The 17,536-nt window shown below is 38.6% G+C and overlaps 2 protein-coding genes across 2 annotated transcripts in view; one reads left to right on the forward strand and one right to left on the reverse strand.

The window, feature by feature from the left end:
• Window positions 1-17,536, reverse strand: part of Gtf2f2 (general transcription factor IIF subunit 2) — a 111,380-nt gene that overhangs the window by 52,698 nt on the left and 41,146 nt on the right. The window lies entirely within an intron of this gene.
• Window positions 1,711-10,774, forward strand: Kctd4 (potassium channel tetramerization domain containing 4). The gene is made up of 2 exons (XM_021181785.2): window positions 1,711-1,881; window positions 9,177-10,774. Exon 2 carries the CDS (start codon window positions 9,370-9,372, stop codon window positions 10,147-10,149), a length of 780 nt encoding a protein of 259 aa, XP_021037444.1. The 5' UTR covers window positions 1,711-1,881; window positions 9,177-9,369; the 3' UTR covers window positions 10,150-10,774.

The raw sequence follows: 17,536 nt of genomic DNA on the forward strand, positions 1-17,536 counted from the left end.
CTGGAGTTCCAGGTAGCTATGAGCACCAGATGTGGTTGCTGGGATACAAACTCAGGTCCTCTGGAAGAGCAGCAAGTGTTCTTTCCTGGCAGAACATCACTCCAGGCCCCAACATGACTTATTTATGGATATGTAAAACACTGGAAACAACACATTTTTGATGTGTTTTGATAGTTTCCAGACCATATTCAGGTCTAATAGGATGGGAAAAAGGATACACAGGCATATTCAATATAATGGAAGCACTGAACATACCTCATGTAATTTATTCCCAGATTAACACAGGCGTCCATTTCCCCATTATTAAATACAGTGACAGATGCAAGTATCTCACCATATACTAGTGGGTAGCAGGTTAATCTCAAGCACTCCCACATACTTCTGCTCAAACTTGTTGATAAGTAATTATGTAATTTGATTACAAATTAGATAACATTTTAAATTAAGAGAAGGGCTGTGGCGCCTTAGGCTGTTTCTATGAAAGTCTTTTGTTAAAGACTTGTAAAGGTAAATTGTTTTAAAAACATATTTTCAAATTTGTTGTAAACTTGGAGACCAAAGACAAGCACACATCTATAAGGATTTGATTAGTGTTACTGTGGTATTGAAGTTCTTGCTTTGTGTTTAAAGAAACCCAAACTGATCATTTAAATTAGAGGTTTAATTTCAACAAGAAAGAGAAAGCAGACAGTCAACTGGCCTCCATCCTATACCCAAGCAAAGCTTTATCTTAGATTACTAAAGAAGCAGCTAAACATTTCAAGTCCTAAGGTAAATTGTAGGAATACTTATTAATCTTGTTTTTGTTTTATTTTGAGACAGGACGTACTATGTAGCCCTGAACTTAATAATGAAATGATTTTCTACCATCTAATTTAACTGAACAATTGGTCCTCCTGTATCACCTATGGTATTGTATTGTATAATGTCACTATACTAAAATTATCAGTGTTACAAAACTGACTGAGAGAGCACTGAATAAACAGAGGGGGGGTGGAGATTATGTCCAGCTGGGTATCCAAAAGAGCTTTGCTAGAAACCCTGGCAGCTGGAAGAATTCAGACAAGGCAGAATTAGGGGTGTAAAGGGAACAGAAAGTTGCTGGGATAGCCGAGGAAATAGCTTTTGATGGGCCCCAGACATTCTCTTGTGCTGGGAATTTTCAGCTCAGAGACCTAAACTACCAAATGCCAAGGACCACATGGTCATGGCTGCAATCTGCAAAGAGGACACACAAGCTCATTCTACTGAGAGTCTTCAAACACTCAGTTTTTATATTTCCTTCCCTAGGCCTAGACATTTGTGTAACTCTTCTGCAAATGATACAGATTAAAAAAAAATCAAACTCTTGGATATTTTCTAACCTGCCTAACTCTTTGGTCAGATTGTTTTACTAATTTTTCTTCTTGTTTTTAGCCAGAAGGCTCTTAATAAGTATAATGGGAACAGAGAGATAATTAAAGAGTAAATAAACAAAACATAACACTAAATGAATAAACACACAACAAAACAAAACACTAAAAACAGATTTGTAGGTGCGTAGTGCCAATTCTGTTTAAGTAAGTAGTTAGTCAGCTCTGCTTCAGCAAGTCAGAGCAATGCGTAAGCAGGAAGGAAGGGTGTGTGCTGGTTAGTTAGCACTGGCACGTGAGCAGTGAGCTCAGCAGGGTTAGGAAGTCCTCAGGCATCCAGAAGTTCATTTCCACAAAGACACCTTTAAGGATGAGTCCAACTCTAGCTACATCACAACCAGGCGGCTAGTTCGGAGGATTCTGACCCGATCTAGACTTTTGAAGTAACCCTCTTATTCACAAATCACTCCTCCATCTACCTCTCTGAAAAAGAAGAGAAGTACTTCTACTAATTGTATGCATCTAAAAGGTAAATGATTCTAACATTCCCAGGAGGCGCCTTTCTCCTCTGTTTGTATATTTTCCTAGAAGTTGTTTTGGGGTGGGATAAGTGAATTCCGTATCCCCTATTAAGAAATGAAAGGGAATCATCATTAATTTGTGAATTGATGTTTTGATCTTACCTAACCTGAAGGATCTGCGATAATACATCCTTTCTTATAATACGATTCAAATCAATATGTTAAAAATACCCAATTTAACAAAAACTTAGACCTGTAATGGAGAACTAGGCTCAAGATCTAGAGAAGAATCTAATTTCTTTTTTTTTTTGGGGGGGGGGTGGTGGTTGTCGAGACAGGGTTTCTCTCTGTAGTCCTGGCTGTCCTGAAACTCACTCTGTAGACCGGGCTGGCCTCAAACTCAGAAATCTACCTGCCTCTGCCTCCCAAGTGCTGGAATTAAAGGCGTGCACCACCACACCCGGCACCTAACTTCTTTATAGTTTTCTTTTTCTTCATGGGTAGGGATGAAAGAAGGCTGGGAGGTGCAGACACACACAGATGCTTCGACCCTGCCTGAGAGTACCTGCTGGTGACAGCCTGTGTCTAGGAGCAGGAAGAAAATGCTTGGTTAGGGGTAGGAAAGAAGACACCAAATGTGTACAAAAGTTTAGACAGTCTTGTCACCCTATAGTTACTAAACAGGTTTTTGTTTGTTTGCTTTTTAAATAAAAATATTTGCATTATTTTATTCTATAAAGCCAAATTCACAAGTCATTGTTTTACTAGATTTCGGACAACAAAAAAATTCCTTGAACACAGAGAGAGATTTGACTCCCAATTTTGCTTAAAAGACTATAAAAACAGGGCTGGTGAGATGGCTCAGCGGTTAAGAGCACTGACTGCCTTTCTAGAGTTCATGAGTTCAAACCCCAGTAACCACATGGTGGCTCACAACCATCCTTAATGAGAAACAAATAAAAAAACCTACCGGCCGGAGTGAGTGGGGCTGGAGCGAAAAGGGGAGGGGGGGTATATGTATACACACACACACACACACACACACACACACACACACACACACACACACACACACACTGGAGGTTCAGTGGGGGAAAACGCTTGCCATGCAAGCATGAAGAGCTGAGTTTAAACCCAGAGCCTGAGAAAAGCTAGAGAAAAGCTAGAGAAAAGCTAGAGAAAAGCTGTATGTCTATAATCCTAACGATCCTAAGCAAGATGGGAGGGCAGTGACAGGAGAATAATTCCCAGAAGCTCAAGGGTACATCGTGTGAACAGTGAAAAGAGACTCTTTACAATACAGAAAGCAAGGACAAACATCTGAGGTGGTCCTCTGTGCTCCATATATGACCCAAGGTATTTAAGTCCACACCTACCTGTGTGCATGTACACATGTACACACACACACACACTCCAAGTTAGGTGGGCACAGTTGCCTGCCTGTAATTTCAGCCCTCAGGAGGCACAGACAGGAGGCACCAGGGGCAAGCCATTTGGCTATCCTAGCCCAGTTGGTAAGCTCAGGTTCAGTGCCTCAGTAAACAAAGTAGGGCAATGGACAGAAAGACCCAGCACCAATCTCTGGTCTTCATTTATATGCATGTACACACACATGCACCCAATACATGTAAATACACATCTGTGTGCACTTGCCACACATATAAGGCCAATAAAATCTAGAAACAAAGTAGACTTAGAAAAGAAATGCTGTTTTTATATGTAGGAATACTATGTTGTAATAAAGGGGGCATGAAGGCACTGTAATACAGGACAGGCTGAGTATCTGTAGTAAATACTTGGGGACAGAAGTGTTTCCAATGTTGAACTTTTATAGATTTGAAATATTTGTGTAGGCTCTACCAGTTAAGCACCCCTAGTTCAAAAATCTACAAGGCAAAAAACTTCAAAATCCACTCTGGATTTCAGATTTAAACTTTTATACACACTCAACCTATGGTTTGAATTAGGCCCTGATTAAAGGATATTATCTAGCTTTAGGAGCTATATTTGAAATTATAGAGTTTAGCACATTGTTAAATCTGATTCATATTCTCTTAAGCTAACCTTTAATAATTTTTGTTCTTTCTTTTTAAAAAATTGTACTTATCAATGTATGACTGTTTTGTCTGTATTAAGATATGTGTAGCTCATGCACACAGTGCCCTGGGAAAACCAAAGAGGACACTGGATCCTCTGTTATTAGAGTTAAAGCTAGTTATCATCATCATGTGGGTGCTGGGAATTGAACCTGGCTCCTCTGGAAGGGTAGAGTGCTCAATCTGCCTAGTCGTCTTGCTAGCCCCAAAGAACTCTTGTTCTCTTTACTGTAACGGCAGTTGAGTTCTTTATAATTTTCAAGATACTACTAAGAGTTTTTCTATCAGTGCAGTGGTGGTGCACAACTGTAATCCCAGCACTTGGGAGGCAGAAACAGGCAAATCTCAGAGGGAAGTCCAGGGTAGCCAAGGCTATACAGAGAAACCCTGTCTCAAAAAAAAAAAAAAAAAAAAAGTTCTTTCAACTCCGGGGATTAGACCTCCTTTCATTAAAGAGCCCAGATTCTAGGCTGCCATGGGGCAAGCGCCATGCCACCCAAGCTCTCTGCCTCACCTTGTCCCAAAGCGCAGTTAGCCAACCACAGACTGAAAACCCGTGTAACTATGAGCAAAAAGAACCCTCTCCTTTCTTAAACAACCAGGGAACCAAACACCCACACAAGCAACAAAACCCATTCCTTTACATTTAGAACCCTTCCTAGGAGGACTTGGTAGCACCTGCCTTTAATCCCAGCAGATCCCTGAGTTCCAGGGTTTGAGGACAACTAGGGCTATGAAGAGAAACCCTTCCTGAAAACAAAACAACAAAAAAGATATGACCCCCTCCTCAGAGCATTGGTGGTTTTTATGGGGGCTGGTTCTCAGCACCCGCTGGAGCGCCCCGACAACATGCTGGACTCCCTCGGAGCCTGCTTTAGCTATGGTGTGTGGCAGTGTGGTTGTGCACAGCTCTTACTAATTTAGTATTCAGCAGCCACCTTACCTTTCTTCAGTGTCTCCCTCTCATTCCCATTCCCCAAACATTCCCTGTCTTTATTTCCTGACACATGAAAGGAGCATCTCAGAATTGCTTAAAAATTACATCAATTCCAAAGTCATCATTATGTAATGTATAGCTAAGGAAACAAAATGCTGGCATTAATTTTTGGCAAGCCAATGACTTTAAGACAATTTTAGAAATGTTAAATGTTAAAAAAAAAAAGAAAAAGGGACGTCTTCGTCCCTAGTCTACTATCCACAAACTTTATCAAAGTTTTCAAAATCACACTATTCATTCATTCATTCAGAGATTAGACATGGTTATTAACATAAGTTACCTCCCTCCCCCCCCAAACAGTAAAGTTCTACTTCGCCATAGAACCACAAAAATGAGTTTTGTACAATATTATAATTCTAGAGCTGATGTGATAGCTGACAGATGCTTTGCTAATCTAGGTAAAAGAAAAATTTCAAGTGGCCACAATGAAAAACTAACAAAGGGCTGGCCAGATGCCTCAGCAGGTAAAGGCGCTGGCCACTAAGCTTGATGAGTTAAGTTTAATTAGTAGGATCACAGGACAAAAGAAGGGAACAGACTCCCACAATTGTCCTGTTTATTTATTTGGTTTGTGGTGTGTAGGTCACAGCTTGTATTCCCACACACATCACATACCAAAGAAATAAAGAAGTAAAGAAATAAAGACAGAGAGTTAGATAAATACAAATTTTCAGAACAAAACAAATTCTTCGCTAAACAATAATTTTAAAGTTTAACTTCTACTTATAAAACCTAAGTGTTACTCAAAGAGTCATCTACATACAAAGTAGGAATAAAGAGTTCAAGTTGTAAAGACTGTCTCTGTAGCAAAAAACGCAAGACTGTGGAATGGAATTTTACCTGAACTTCTCAGCTGGTCTATCATTTTTATTTGCTCTTCTGATAGAACACTCTTGTTTTCTGTACCCTTAAAAAGCTAAAAAAACAAAACAAAACAAAACCCAAAAAACCCATAAAAACCTGCCACTGTAGCCACAGGCCTCAGCTTCTGTGGAGAAGCAGCACAGGCATGAATGACACATTCACTCACTTGCTTTTCTGGCCAGGCATTGTGCCCATGAGTCCCAGGAAGATCCAGGTCCTCTGCAGAGTGTGAGTGATGCTGTGGTCAGTTAGCTGACACTGTACTTGTGTCAGTACTAGTCTGTCCCAAGGAAACAGCCAATGCTAATTGGTATTTCAAAAACAACTAACCTTGGCATGCAAACAGAACTAAACTCACATGAAAATTTTTTTATTCAGTGGTGTTTTATTTTTAAATAAACAAAAAGGCTAACATAAAATATTCATAGGGAGTATCAGGCAGTATGAATGCCACTCACAGCCAATGCTTTAACGGGGGACTATGAAGAAACAAGTGACACGGCAAATAAGAAACTCGGCTTGTAAAAGCAGTGAAGTCAAAGCACAGATCAATACACTGGAAACAGAGTGGGAGCCACACGGTCAGAGAGGAACCGACGATCAAGCACAGATCGTTGCACAGCCCTGGCTGTTTTCACTTTTTCTTTCTAAAGTCACAGAAGTCACCATTTCAAAGGAGAGAGCAATGCAAGCAAATGTGAAAGTCAGTAAAAGTTCTGGCAGGGATACAGAATGTGAAGACAAGGTGTCTTTCTGTTAGTGGAAGCTCCTAAAACCACTGCTGTTCTCTGAAATGCAGTGGACCTCACAGAAGAGGGGTCTGCTGAGTCTGGGACATTAGCCTCTTCCTGTAGCTGTCAATCAGGAGGGAGCTTCCTCTCATGGTACAACATACAGAGCCTGCATATATTTTAATTATGTCCTGTGTTGATCACTTCCCATTGGTAGAAAAGATGGAAATTTCTTCCATTACTAGCCTTGAATAAATTCTGCCTTTTACAGACAGTAGATGAGTATTACCTACCACATAATGGGAAGTACTCCCACAAACTGGTTAGGCATTGGGCTTAACTATAGGAAACGCTCAAATGAGGGACTGATTTAAATTCTCAAAGCTGCTGAAGGGCTCTTTTTATAAGGTTCGTGATTATGGTGTTTAAGAGGTTATCTCTCTATGTTGTTTTCCTATTTTTTTTTTAATTTATTTTGAAATGGAACATTACTATACAGCCTAGGATAGCCTTAAACTCAGGATCTTCTGGCCTCAACTTTTGGGAGCTGCAGATAAGTGCATCCAAGTATTACCATATCAAGTGTGTTCCAACTCTTAGGAAATCAGGCCTTTTCACAAGGATGCCTCCCTTACTACAGTAGATGAGATGCTCTTTAGTTGGAGTCAAAGGCATCTAGTAGTCAATCTTTGATGCACGGCTTCGGCTCCTGTGATAGAATTGCTGGACTGCCTAATTCTACTCTGTACCTGTAGTGAGGCAGGGAAACAAAGTCATATAAACAGGGACTATCTCTCATATTGTCACCAGCACTATTACATAGTTTTAGAGCTAACTGATTACCTACAACAAGCATCCATCACAGATAAATAGAAGAGTCCACACAAGCCAAGCTGGCAAGTGGACCACACAGACAGCAATAATCAATGGAAGCCTGTAACTCCATGAAGGCAATCATGTGGCTGAAATGGCAGTGATATAGATGAGGTGGCATGTATTAGATGTCAGTTTCCTTTCCTAAGATGCTAGACAGCAGACAAGACACAAAAGGGAAGTCTTGTATAGTAACAAAAACTCCCCGATTTCCGAACTGGTACCTTCCACCCAACTATTCAGTTCTTAAAATAAGTCACACCCATAGTCAAACTTCATTCTAACACTAATACACGCACACACGCACGCGCACACACACACACACACATATACACACACACGCACACACACACACATGCACACACGCAGGCATGCACTCGCGTGCGTGCGCACACACACCCTCTGTCAGAATGTAAGAGCATATTCTCCTTAAATGCTACAGGGCTGAGAGGTTCTATCAAAGCAGTTGCAGAACCCAGGTAAAACACTAAAAGCTCTCTGGAACAAAATTTCATCTTTGGTAAAGAAGCTGAATCTCATCTTTCCACTAAAAAATGATTGTGCCTTAGATTTCTAGTCCAATTTCAATTCATTTTTGAAAACCTCAGTATTAATGTTAAATTTATTATCTGCTATAAGAATATAGTTTAAAAATATCTAATGAAAATCTAACCCTATTTACAGAAAATAAAAGTTGGGCATTTTAAAAAGAGAACCTATTTTAATACCTTTAACAAGATATACATAATTTTAAAATAACATTAACTCAACAAAAATATAAGTGACTTTCATATAAAAGCCAAGCCCTTACAACAGAGTTCCTCAGGGTAATTTAGTAGACAGGTTGCTCAAGTAATACATACTGGAAACACACCCAGATTTCTTATCTCTGGGGCTGTGATTTTAAAAGTATAAGCTCAGAATCCTAAAATGCTCTGGAAGGCATTTTTAAGGAGAAAGGGACAGGGACACATTCTACTCACACTATTCTGTCACTCTCTGGAAGACAACAAGTAAACCCGAACTTGCCCACGATACTATAATGGAGTAGGCATGTAGAATCAGCTTTCTCCCTGAATGTACATGGCTACATGGTGATAGCATTCTCTGCAGCACTGAAGCAGGGTAAAATGAGCTCATGGATTTCTTACAGGAAATTGTAACTAACAAAATGTGAATGAGTACTACAAAGCCAGTCTACATGACTTTTTTCAACCTTTTAGTAAAAAAATAAGTAAATAAACAACCTTTTATGAAAAGAAGTTATGCAAACTTCTTCTCATTTAACAAAGAGACCCAAATCCAAAACACATACAAATTCAACTAAATTCAAATGCAATGTCACAACAGCAAGCCTAAATACTTTTGTCTGGGTCTACAACACTGCAAACACTATACTTTTATAGGAAATAAAATCTATATGCTAGTTTCTTTCACCTTAGGACTCCTATTATGATTTTTTTGAAATAATACCAGTGCAACACATTCTATTTCCAAAAGGTGACAGTGTAACTCAGTATTAATCTAATGACTTAGACTAAGCAATGACTTAGACCTTTAGAAATGGACAGAAGTTCTTATTTACCTGGGAATTAAAGTAGAGTGGCAGTTTAATTGTTAGAGGAAAGTCAATTTACTCTGAATAAGTCTCATTTACTCATAAAACAGACATAGAATCCTTTTGCAACAAATCCCTTCCCTGATACAGTTAAATGCAAATTCTCTTTTCTGTCTTACTCCAGAAAGCTCCTGCATGCATAGCTGACACGCCACCTACTGCAAAACCCAGCTGCCAGCGCAGGCGGTGCTACCAGCATTTCATTGCATCGCCAGGCTGGGACGGAATAAAGGCGTGCTTGTGTGGTAGTGTTTCTTTTTTAAAAGAAAAAAAAAATCTCCAAGCCAAGAAGAACAAGCTAAAATAGCATCTTGAAAATGGAGCGTAAAATAATCAGAAGAGAAAAGGAAAGGGAGTACGAAGGGAGGCACAACAGCGTGGAAGATGCCGAGCAAGGCAAGAACTGCAAATCCACGCTGATGACCCTCAACGTTGGTGGATATTTATATATTACTCAAAAGCAGACACTGACCAAGTACCCAGACACTTTCCTTGAAGGTATCGTAAATGGGAAAATCCTCTGTCCATTCGATGCTGATGGCCATTACTTCATAGACAGGGACGGGCTTCTCTTCAGGCATGTCCTAAACTTCCTACGAAATGGAGAACTTCTACTACCCGAAGGATTTCGAGAAAATCAACTTCTTGCTCAAGAAGCAGAATTCTTCCAGCTCAAGGGGCTGGCAGAGGAGGTGAAATCCAGGTGGGAAAAAGAACAGCTGACCCCCCGAGAGACTACTTTCTTGGAAATAACAGATAATCACGATCGTTCACAAGGACTGAGAATCTTCTGTAATGCTCCTGATTTCATATCAAAAATAAAATCTCGCATTGTTCTGGTATCCAAAAGCAGGCTGGATGGGTTTCCAGAGGAGTTCTCTGTGTCGTCAAATATCATTCAATTTAAATACTTCATCAAGTCTGAGAACGGCACTCGACTTGTACTAAAGGAAGACAACACCTTTGTCTGCACCTTGGAAACTCTTAAGTTTGAGGCCATAATGATGGCTTTAAAATGTGGGTTTAGACTGCTGACTAGCCTGGACTGCTCCAAAGGGTCAATTGTTCACAGCGATGCACTTCATTTTATCAAGTAATTACCTGTCTCATGAACAAAGGCAACAAGCATGCAGCCAGCAAGCTTCAGCAGCCACAGAATCAAAGGCATCCCAAACGACGTGCCCAGCCAGCTAGCCAGAGCCCGGCTGCTAATCAAGTACTGTGAGCTAACGGTATGTAAATCTGTCACTAAAGATGTCCTTCTCTGGGGTGTTCTGCCATCACATTTCCACCGACAGTGAAGCTGTGGTCTTCTAAACTGTAAATAAAGACAATGCTTTTGCTATTTATTTATTTTTTCCCCCTTAAGCTGTCTTTCAATGAGAATGTCTTGGGTACTATAGCAAATGCTAACAACATACGATTCAAAATCTTTTCTACTTTAGAGCAAAAATCCATGAAGAAGATGAACTGGTTTATAAAATAAACATGGAGAGCAAAATAAATGTACAGAACTACCTAAAGCAGGGGTAACAGTGAATCAAAATGGGACTGTAAAACACATTCGAGCTACTGATTTGACTTTTAAAATAGCAGGCAACAAAAGCTTTATTATAGCTCCTGTATTTCATACTAGAATTATGGCTAAATTGATATTTTGCTGAAAATTTCTAGGAAACTGCTTGATAACAATAAAAAATAAATAAAAGCATTGCTAGCTTCTTTGCTTGTATTAATGATTGCAATAAAAGTTACATGTGTCACTTTAAAAACGAATAGTACCACTTGATGATTGTGCACGGTATTCTGCATTCATGCAATTAACTGTCAGGCTATAGCACCTTGCTGGTCGGCAAGGGACAGAAATTAGCCACCATACTTTCCTGTACAGCACAGCATGGGTGGCCTGGTCCCAGCTGAGTGCAGGGTGTGCGAACGGAAGAGCCTATTTCACAATCACTCTATGCTCACTTTTCAAGCTCAAAATGTTAAATGAACATTATTTAACAACACTTTTAGAGAAGAACTTTACTGATCTTTTAAAAATCTTTTATGTAAAAAAAGTCCTTCAAAATTTCATACTAAAACCTAACAAAGTCACCACCACCAACTACTCAATTTCCTTGTTCTGCTACACTAAAATATCTGTTCTGATGCCAAACCTCAAAGTCACAGAGGTGTGTGGATTGTTTCTATTTCATGCTAACATTTGCAGAAATTTTAAACTTTATTTTATGAATGACTGTTTAAGGACTATTGTCCCAGCCAAACTCTAAATGTGAGTGCCCACTTACGTTGCAAAGAGCACCTACATCATTCCTGTGGTTTCACCTACATCATTCCTAATAGTTTCTAAGAACAAATTGTCTTAAATTTAAAATAAACAAGCTGGAAGTGGTGATTCATGTTTGAATCCTTCCAGCTGAGGCAGGAGGATTAACACATGTTTGAGGCCAGCAAGAGTTACTATGTGAGGCTCTATCTCAAAAAAGGCAAGGCAAAAAGAAAAAAAAAAAGGAGGCAGGGAAGCAATCTTTGAAACTAACAACTATAATCCAACCTTATCAAATAAACTAAATAACCTGTTGATTATCTTGGCTGAGTTTAAATAGTTAATATATTCTAACATTTTGGTTACATATAAAATTTAGAATGAGGCTCACTATTAATTATTATTAACTATAACTGACTTTTACTTACAAAATCTAAGGTAATATAAAAGTTGCCTATACAGACTAAAAGAAATCCTTTAAAGGTACTGTGCAAACAAAGTCCTTCAAAAATTTATACTAAAACAACACTCAATGTCAACTACATACTTTTCTCAGATGTTACATTAAGAAAAAAATGCTTGCCTTATGTATCAAATTTTCTTAATGAACTATATATGGCTTAATCAGGACTTAAAGAAACTATTGAAACAATTTTTTTAAAAAAATGTACAATTGACAGTGGCTGCTAGTCAACTGTTTACACACCTCCCAGTCTAGGGGCTGACTTTTCCTTGGCATTTGGACTTGGTAATGAAAAAAATTGGTACTGATTTAATGTCAGAGTCAAGTTTTTTCTCTACCAAGATTTCAGTGCAGATAATAAAGATGCACTGACATAATGTGTTACTGGAGATGCAGCTGAACCAGTCTCAGAACTGCAAGAAAGGCTTCCCATGATTTCACAAGGGAATTTAGTTTTTCATAACGAAGTTTATTACTGTTGTTATGAACTACCAAAGGAATCTGATTCATGTTTTTGTAGCTTTTTTTTTTTTTTTTGGTTTTTCGAGACAGGGTTTCTCTGTGTAGTTTAAATGAATATTCACATCTGGATTTAAGCCCTCAAAGTTTAAGGCACCATACTGATCTACAACCATTAGTAGTTGACAGGAAATGCATCTTTGCAAATTAAAAATTAACTGTATTTACAGATTCAAGCACCTAAATGTTGTGTTGTAGGTATGCAGAAAATGTCTAGTTTTAAATTTGTTAGTTTTCTAAAACATTTACAGGGATCTTTCTAAGATATCTTGGTATGTTCCAACAGGCCAAGAGCAAAGCTTCCCTGACAGTTCTGTTTCAATGACTGTGTAGTTTCTCTCTCCTAAGCAAATGGTATAAAGAACTCATCAGTGTCTCTTTACCTCTTAAAGGAAGGTGGCAAAGGTTGTTACCACACTTCCAGACCTGCACATACATTCGCCTGTATTTGGACCTAGCCCATGCACTGACTCTTGCACCCAACTTTAAAATATGAAAAACAAATATGTACTTATGGCTTTCTGCTGTATTGTAAAATGTGTCTGTGTAGCATGAAGAATGAATGAAACATAAGCCCTCAAATAATAAAAAGCAGATGAGTCTATCGCAGCCTACAGATGAAAATACCGAATAAGCGTGTTCCCGTGTTTCTCTGAAATCTTAAGTGCTACTTATAAGGCACTACTAATAAAAAGGTAACATTCACTAAGTTCTTGTTGTCTGGTTTCGTTTTGAGGCAGGGCCTTACCCTGTAGGCTAGGCTGGCCTCAAACTCCTGATGGCCTTCCTACCTTGAGCTTCCTAGAGCTGGGTTACAGGTGTGAGTGACTGGGGCAGCCTTGAAGGGTTTTACTGTATGCAGGTATCAAGCTAGATATCTCAATGACTCCTCAGGCAAAAGGACAGTCTCTCATCTTCTTACAGATGACAGAGAAAGAAAGGCTAAGAATCCCCCCTATTTCCCACACAGTTAGCAAGAAGCCAGGGCCACAGCCCAGGTTTAGTGGATCCAGCTGCAGCACCAAATGCTCCTGCGAATCGGATCACGCAGATCCTCAGTACCTGACCTAGAACTTGGCCCAAAACAGACATTTACATTCATAACTCAATGTGAATACAAAATACCAGAGACGTCTGTCTTACCTGTACACCTTCACAGTGCAAGTATTCTAAAAATGTTAAGTGAAAAATTGAATCTTGGAATATCAAATAACTTTTTTTAAGCAAATAACATTTTTAATGTCATGTCATTTAAAGAACATGAGGTGAATCATCCCTTTCACAGACTAAAGAATACCCAAATTTGTCTATTTATGAATCTACATTTTTTACATATTAGATTCACTGAAAAGGTTAATCATTTAGAGCCTGCATTAGCTGTATTATGAAAAAGTATTTTTCTTATATTATGAGCAAAACATGTTCAAACAAAAATCTCTTGAGTTCTGGAATGAGATTCTATTAACTTCTACAAACAAGCTCAGAGGATGCTAAGTCAGTAAATCTTTCCAAACTTCTAACCTCTTCATGAGTCAGTTTAAAGTGTGTGCTGTGTGTAAAGCACTTCTAGTTCTCCTTTCAGGAGAAGTGTTAATAACCTTACCCGGTGCAAGGACATTCTCTAAAGTCACAAGCGTCAACCATGTGACGTGCAGGGCCGCACCTAAGTTATGCTTCTGACTTAGACATAAACGGAGCACAAATGTTAATAAACATACACTTTCTTATGCGGTAAAGTGAGTTATTTTAAGACCAAAACATACGGAAAAAAAAAAAAAAACCCCACACGCTCTTCAGACTTTCTAGTTCTATGTAAAAATTTACAACAAAAGAAGCTAGCATTTCATTAGCAATTTTAAAATCAGTCGGAATGATACAGATGATAAAGCAATCTAAAAGCTAAGCCTATTTAATGAGTTGTTAGTAAATACCTCACAATACAAGATGTTGGCTGAGGTTAAAATTAGTGTCTGAGTCATAATGGTTATTGCTTGTAAGCAGAGATGTTACACAGACCATCCGACAGAGCCTGTAACTCGGTGAATGTATGTATACAGCTCCAAAGAACACGACTTCTGTAGCTGGCTTCCTAATCTCACTCTGTTTAAGATACTATTAAAATTCATTTGCTCAGTAAGCAAACCAAGGGGTACAGAGATATATTTAAGGTGAAATCTAAATTTACCTGAAATAATTTGTGAAGAAGTGGTAACATTCATCTTTTCTTGACAAAAATACATAATTGGCTAAAGTGTTTCTATCAAACAAGTTACTTAACTGCATCCTGAATGCTATTTTAAGTTATAAATATAGATTTAACTAAACTCCTCTATCAAAATAAAATGCCCACAACCTGGGTTGAAGATGAGTCTGGCACAGGGCTTGCCTAGCGTAAGCAAGTCCCTGCTGGGTTTGATCTCCAGCACTGACAGCAGGGTGTGTGTGTGGCAAGTATATGTGTGTATAGCTTATGTATTATATATGTGAAATACTGAATTAGACATTAAAGAACAAAAACAAAATGGGAAGTCTATTAGATGCCACAGAATGGGGCAACTCTACTGTACTCCCTCACAACACCACGACAGGTTTTCTCAACTGTGCTAGTTGTACTGCAGGACCCTAGTACATCTGGTCACATTGCAAAACAATTCTTAATAATTATCTATAAACATCTACTTAAGTTTTAGAAATTCCTTTTTGAGGCAAGGCTCAACTTTACATAAGTAATTTTGATTAATATCTTCCAGGATATAAAGCGCAAGTTTTTCTCCATTAAAGTGTGAGGCTGAGCTAGCCTATTAATTTAGTCTTAATTACACCCCATTGATTTTACTTCCTTGTAACAGATGTTCATTAACTTTTTTTAGAATTCTTAAGAAATGCTGAATAAATAATTTTAATCTCAATACTTCCTTGAATTTAAATCTTTCATCATTTAGTTTTACAGAAATGATTTCACATTTACTTTAGGTATATCATTTAATGAATTTTTAATAATTATGACTGAAGATACTGTCATCTTACATTTTGATAAACCATTTTTTGTACATTTCCATACACATGTGACTATATTAAACAAAGTCTTATATTTTTAGTTGATAAAAAATATGGCATATGACATGATGTTTTGAAATATGTGAGCACTGTGGAATGACTAACAACTAATTATAGTATGTACTACCTCACATATCTTTTTGTTATGAAAACACTTTCTTTTTTCCCACTTTTTTATTAGATATTTTCTTCATTTACATTTCAAAGGTTATCCCAAAAGTCCCCTATACCCTCCCCCTGCCCTGCTCCCCTACTCACTCACTCCCACTTCTTGGCCCCGGTGTTCGCCTGTACTGGGGCATATAAAGTTTGCTAGACCAAGGGGTCTCGTCCCAATGATGGCCGACTAGGCCATCTTCTGCTATATATGCAGCTAGAGACACGAGCTCTGGGGGGCACTGGTTAGTTCACATTGTTGTTCCACCTATAGGGTTGCAGACCCCTTCAGTTTCTTGGGTGCTTTCTGTAGCTTCTCCATTGGGGGCCCTGTGTTCCATCTTATAGATGATGACTGTGAGCATCCACTTCTGTATTTGCCAGGCACTGGCAAAGCCTCACAGGAGACAGCTATATCAGTACTACCACTAGATCCGGCAATACCTCTCCTGGGCATATATCCAGAAGATGTTCCAACTGGTAATAAGGTCACATGCTCCACTATGTTCATGGCAGCCTTATTTATAATAGCCAGAAGCTGGAAAGAACCCAGATGTCCCTCAACAGAGAAATGGATACAGAAAATGTGGTATATTTACACAATGGAGTACTACTCAGCTATTAAAAACAATGAATTTATAAAATTCTTGGGCAAATGGATGTATCTGGAGGATATCATCCTGAGTGAGGTAACCCAATCACAAAAGAAGTCACTTGATATGCACTCACTGATATGTGGATATTAGCCCAGAAATCTAGAATACCCAAGATCCAAAACACAAAAAAATCAAGAAAGAAGACCAATGCGTAGATACTTCATTCCTCCCTAGAATACGGAATAAAATATCCATGGAAGGAGTTGCAGAGACAAAGTTTGGAGCTAAGACGAAAGGATGGACCATCCAGAGACTGCCCCACTCGGGGGTCCATCCCATAATCAGCCATCAAACGCAGACACTATTGCATATGCCAGCAAGATTTTGGTGAAGGGACCCTGACATAGCTGTCTCCTATCAAAACACTTTAAAGCATACATTATTAATTATAGTTAACATCTTTTAAAACTAGTTAAGGCTAGCTTACCAAACAACAAAAAAAACAAAAACAAAAAAAACCCCACAACCATTAGGAACTCATGACCTATGTGTGTCTGTTACAAATCAGCCAGAAAACATCACACTGAGATCAGTATATAAAATTCAGTTATCTTGAAAACTACAAAGACACATTAAAACATCATTTTGGTCCCCAGTTGTATTTCCTTTTTCCACTGAGTCTCAGTGAAAATTCTGGAATCTAAGTGGATGATCTGAGCATTGGTGCAATGTACTTCAGGAGTTTGTAAAGCGAGATTCCAGTGTATTTCTTGCAGAGCAAAAGCATTAGTGTATATATGAGAAATGAAAGGTCACTAACAATGTATGTTGAAATAGCAAACTGTGCTATATACAACTTTGGCAGTAGACAATGAGATAGTTAGTGAACTCAAAGGCTATTTATGTAATAAAGCCATTCCTAATGTTTATTCTGAAAGGCAAGTATGTTCATCACTATACCACCAACACCAACTAATTGATATCACTCCAAGGCTGGCCCTTTAACTACAGGATGTAATTTTAAAAATGTAAGCACAATTACTTTTAATTCACTTTACTTTTAAAAGTTGTATTTAATATAAAAAGCTATATTCCCTCAGAAACTATTGGTATTCCAACAACACAACCATTACCACCCCACTCTGTCCTGCACAAAGGTCATGACTGGTTGTTTTACATTTCATGACAGTATGTGGTACATGGCAGTACCTTTACATTGTAAAAGATCGCTCTTCTGGAAAAAGCATATGAATTCATCAGAACAAGTCAGCAAAGTGGAGGTGCTAGAAATACAATCCCCTAAAAGAGGGGCATTACAGTGCATGGCATTGCTGAGATGCAGTAGTGGGCACAGCAGTAAATACTTAAGCATTAGCTTTGACCCCCCCCCTCCCCCAGCCAAGCACTGGGGGGGGGGCCAG

The sequence above is a fragment of the Mus caroli genome, chromosome 14 (genome assembly GCF_900094665.2).
Source record: "Mus caroli chromosome 14, CAROLI_EIJ_v1.1, whole genome shotgun sequence".
In the NCBI taxonomy this organism is placed as follows: Eukaryota; Metazoa; Chordata; class Mammalia; order Rodentia; family Muridae; genus Mus; species Mus caroli.

What these genes read in the sequence shown, in the direction of transcription:
- Kctd4 (XM_021181785.2), top strand. Translation starts at nt 9,370, where the DNA reads ATGGAGCGTAAAATAATCAGAAGAGAAAAGGAAAGGGAGTACGAAGGG.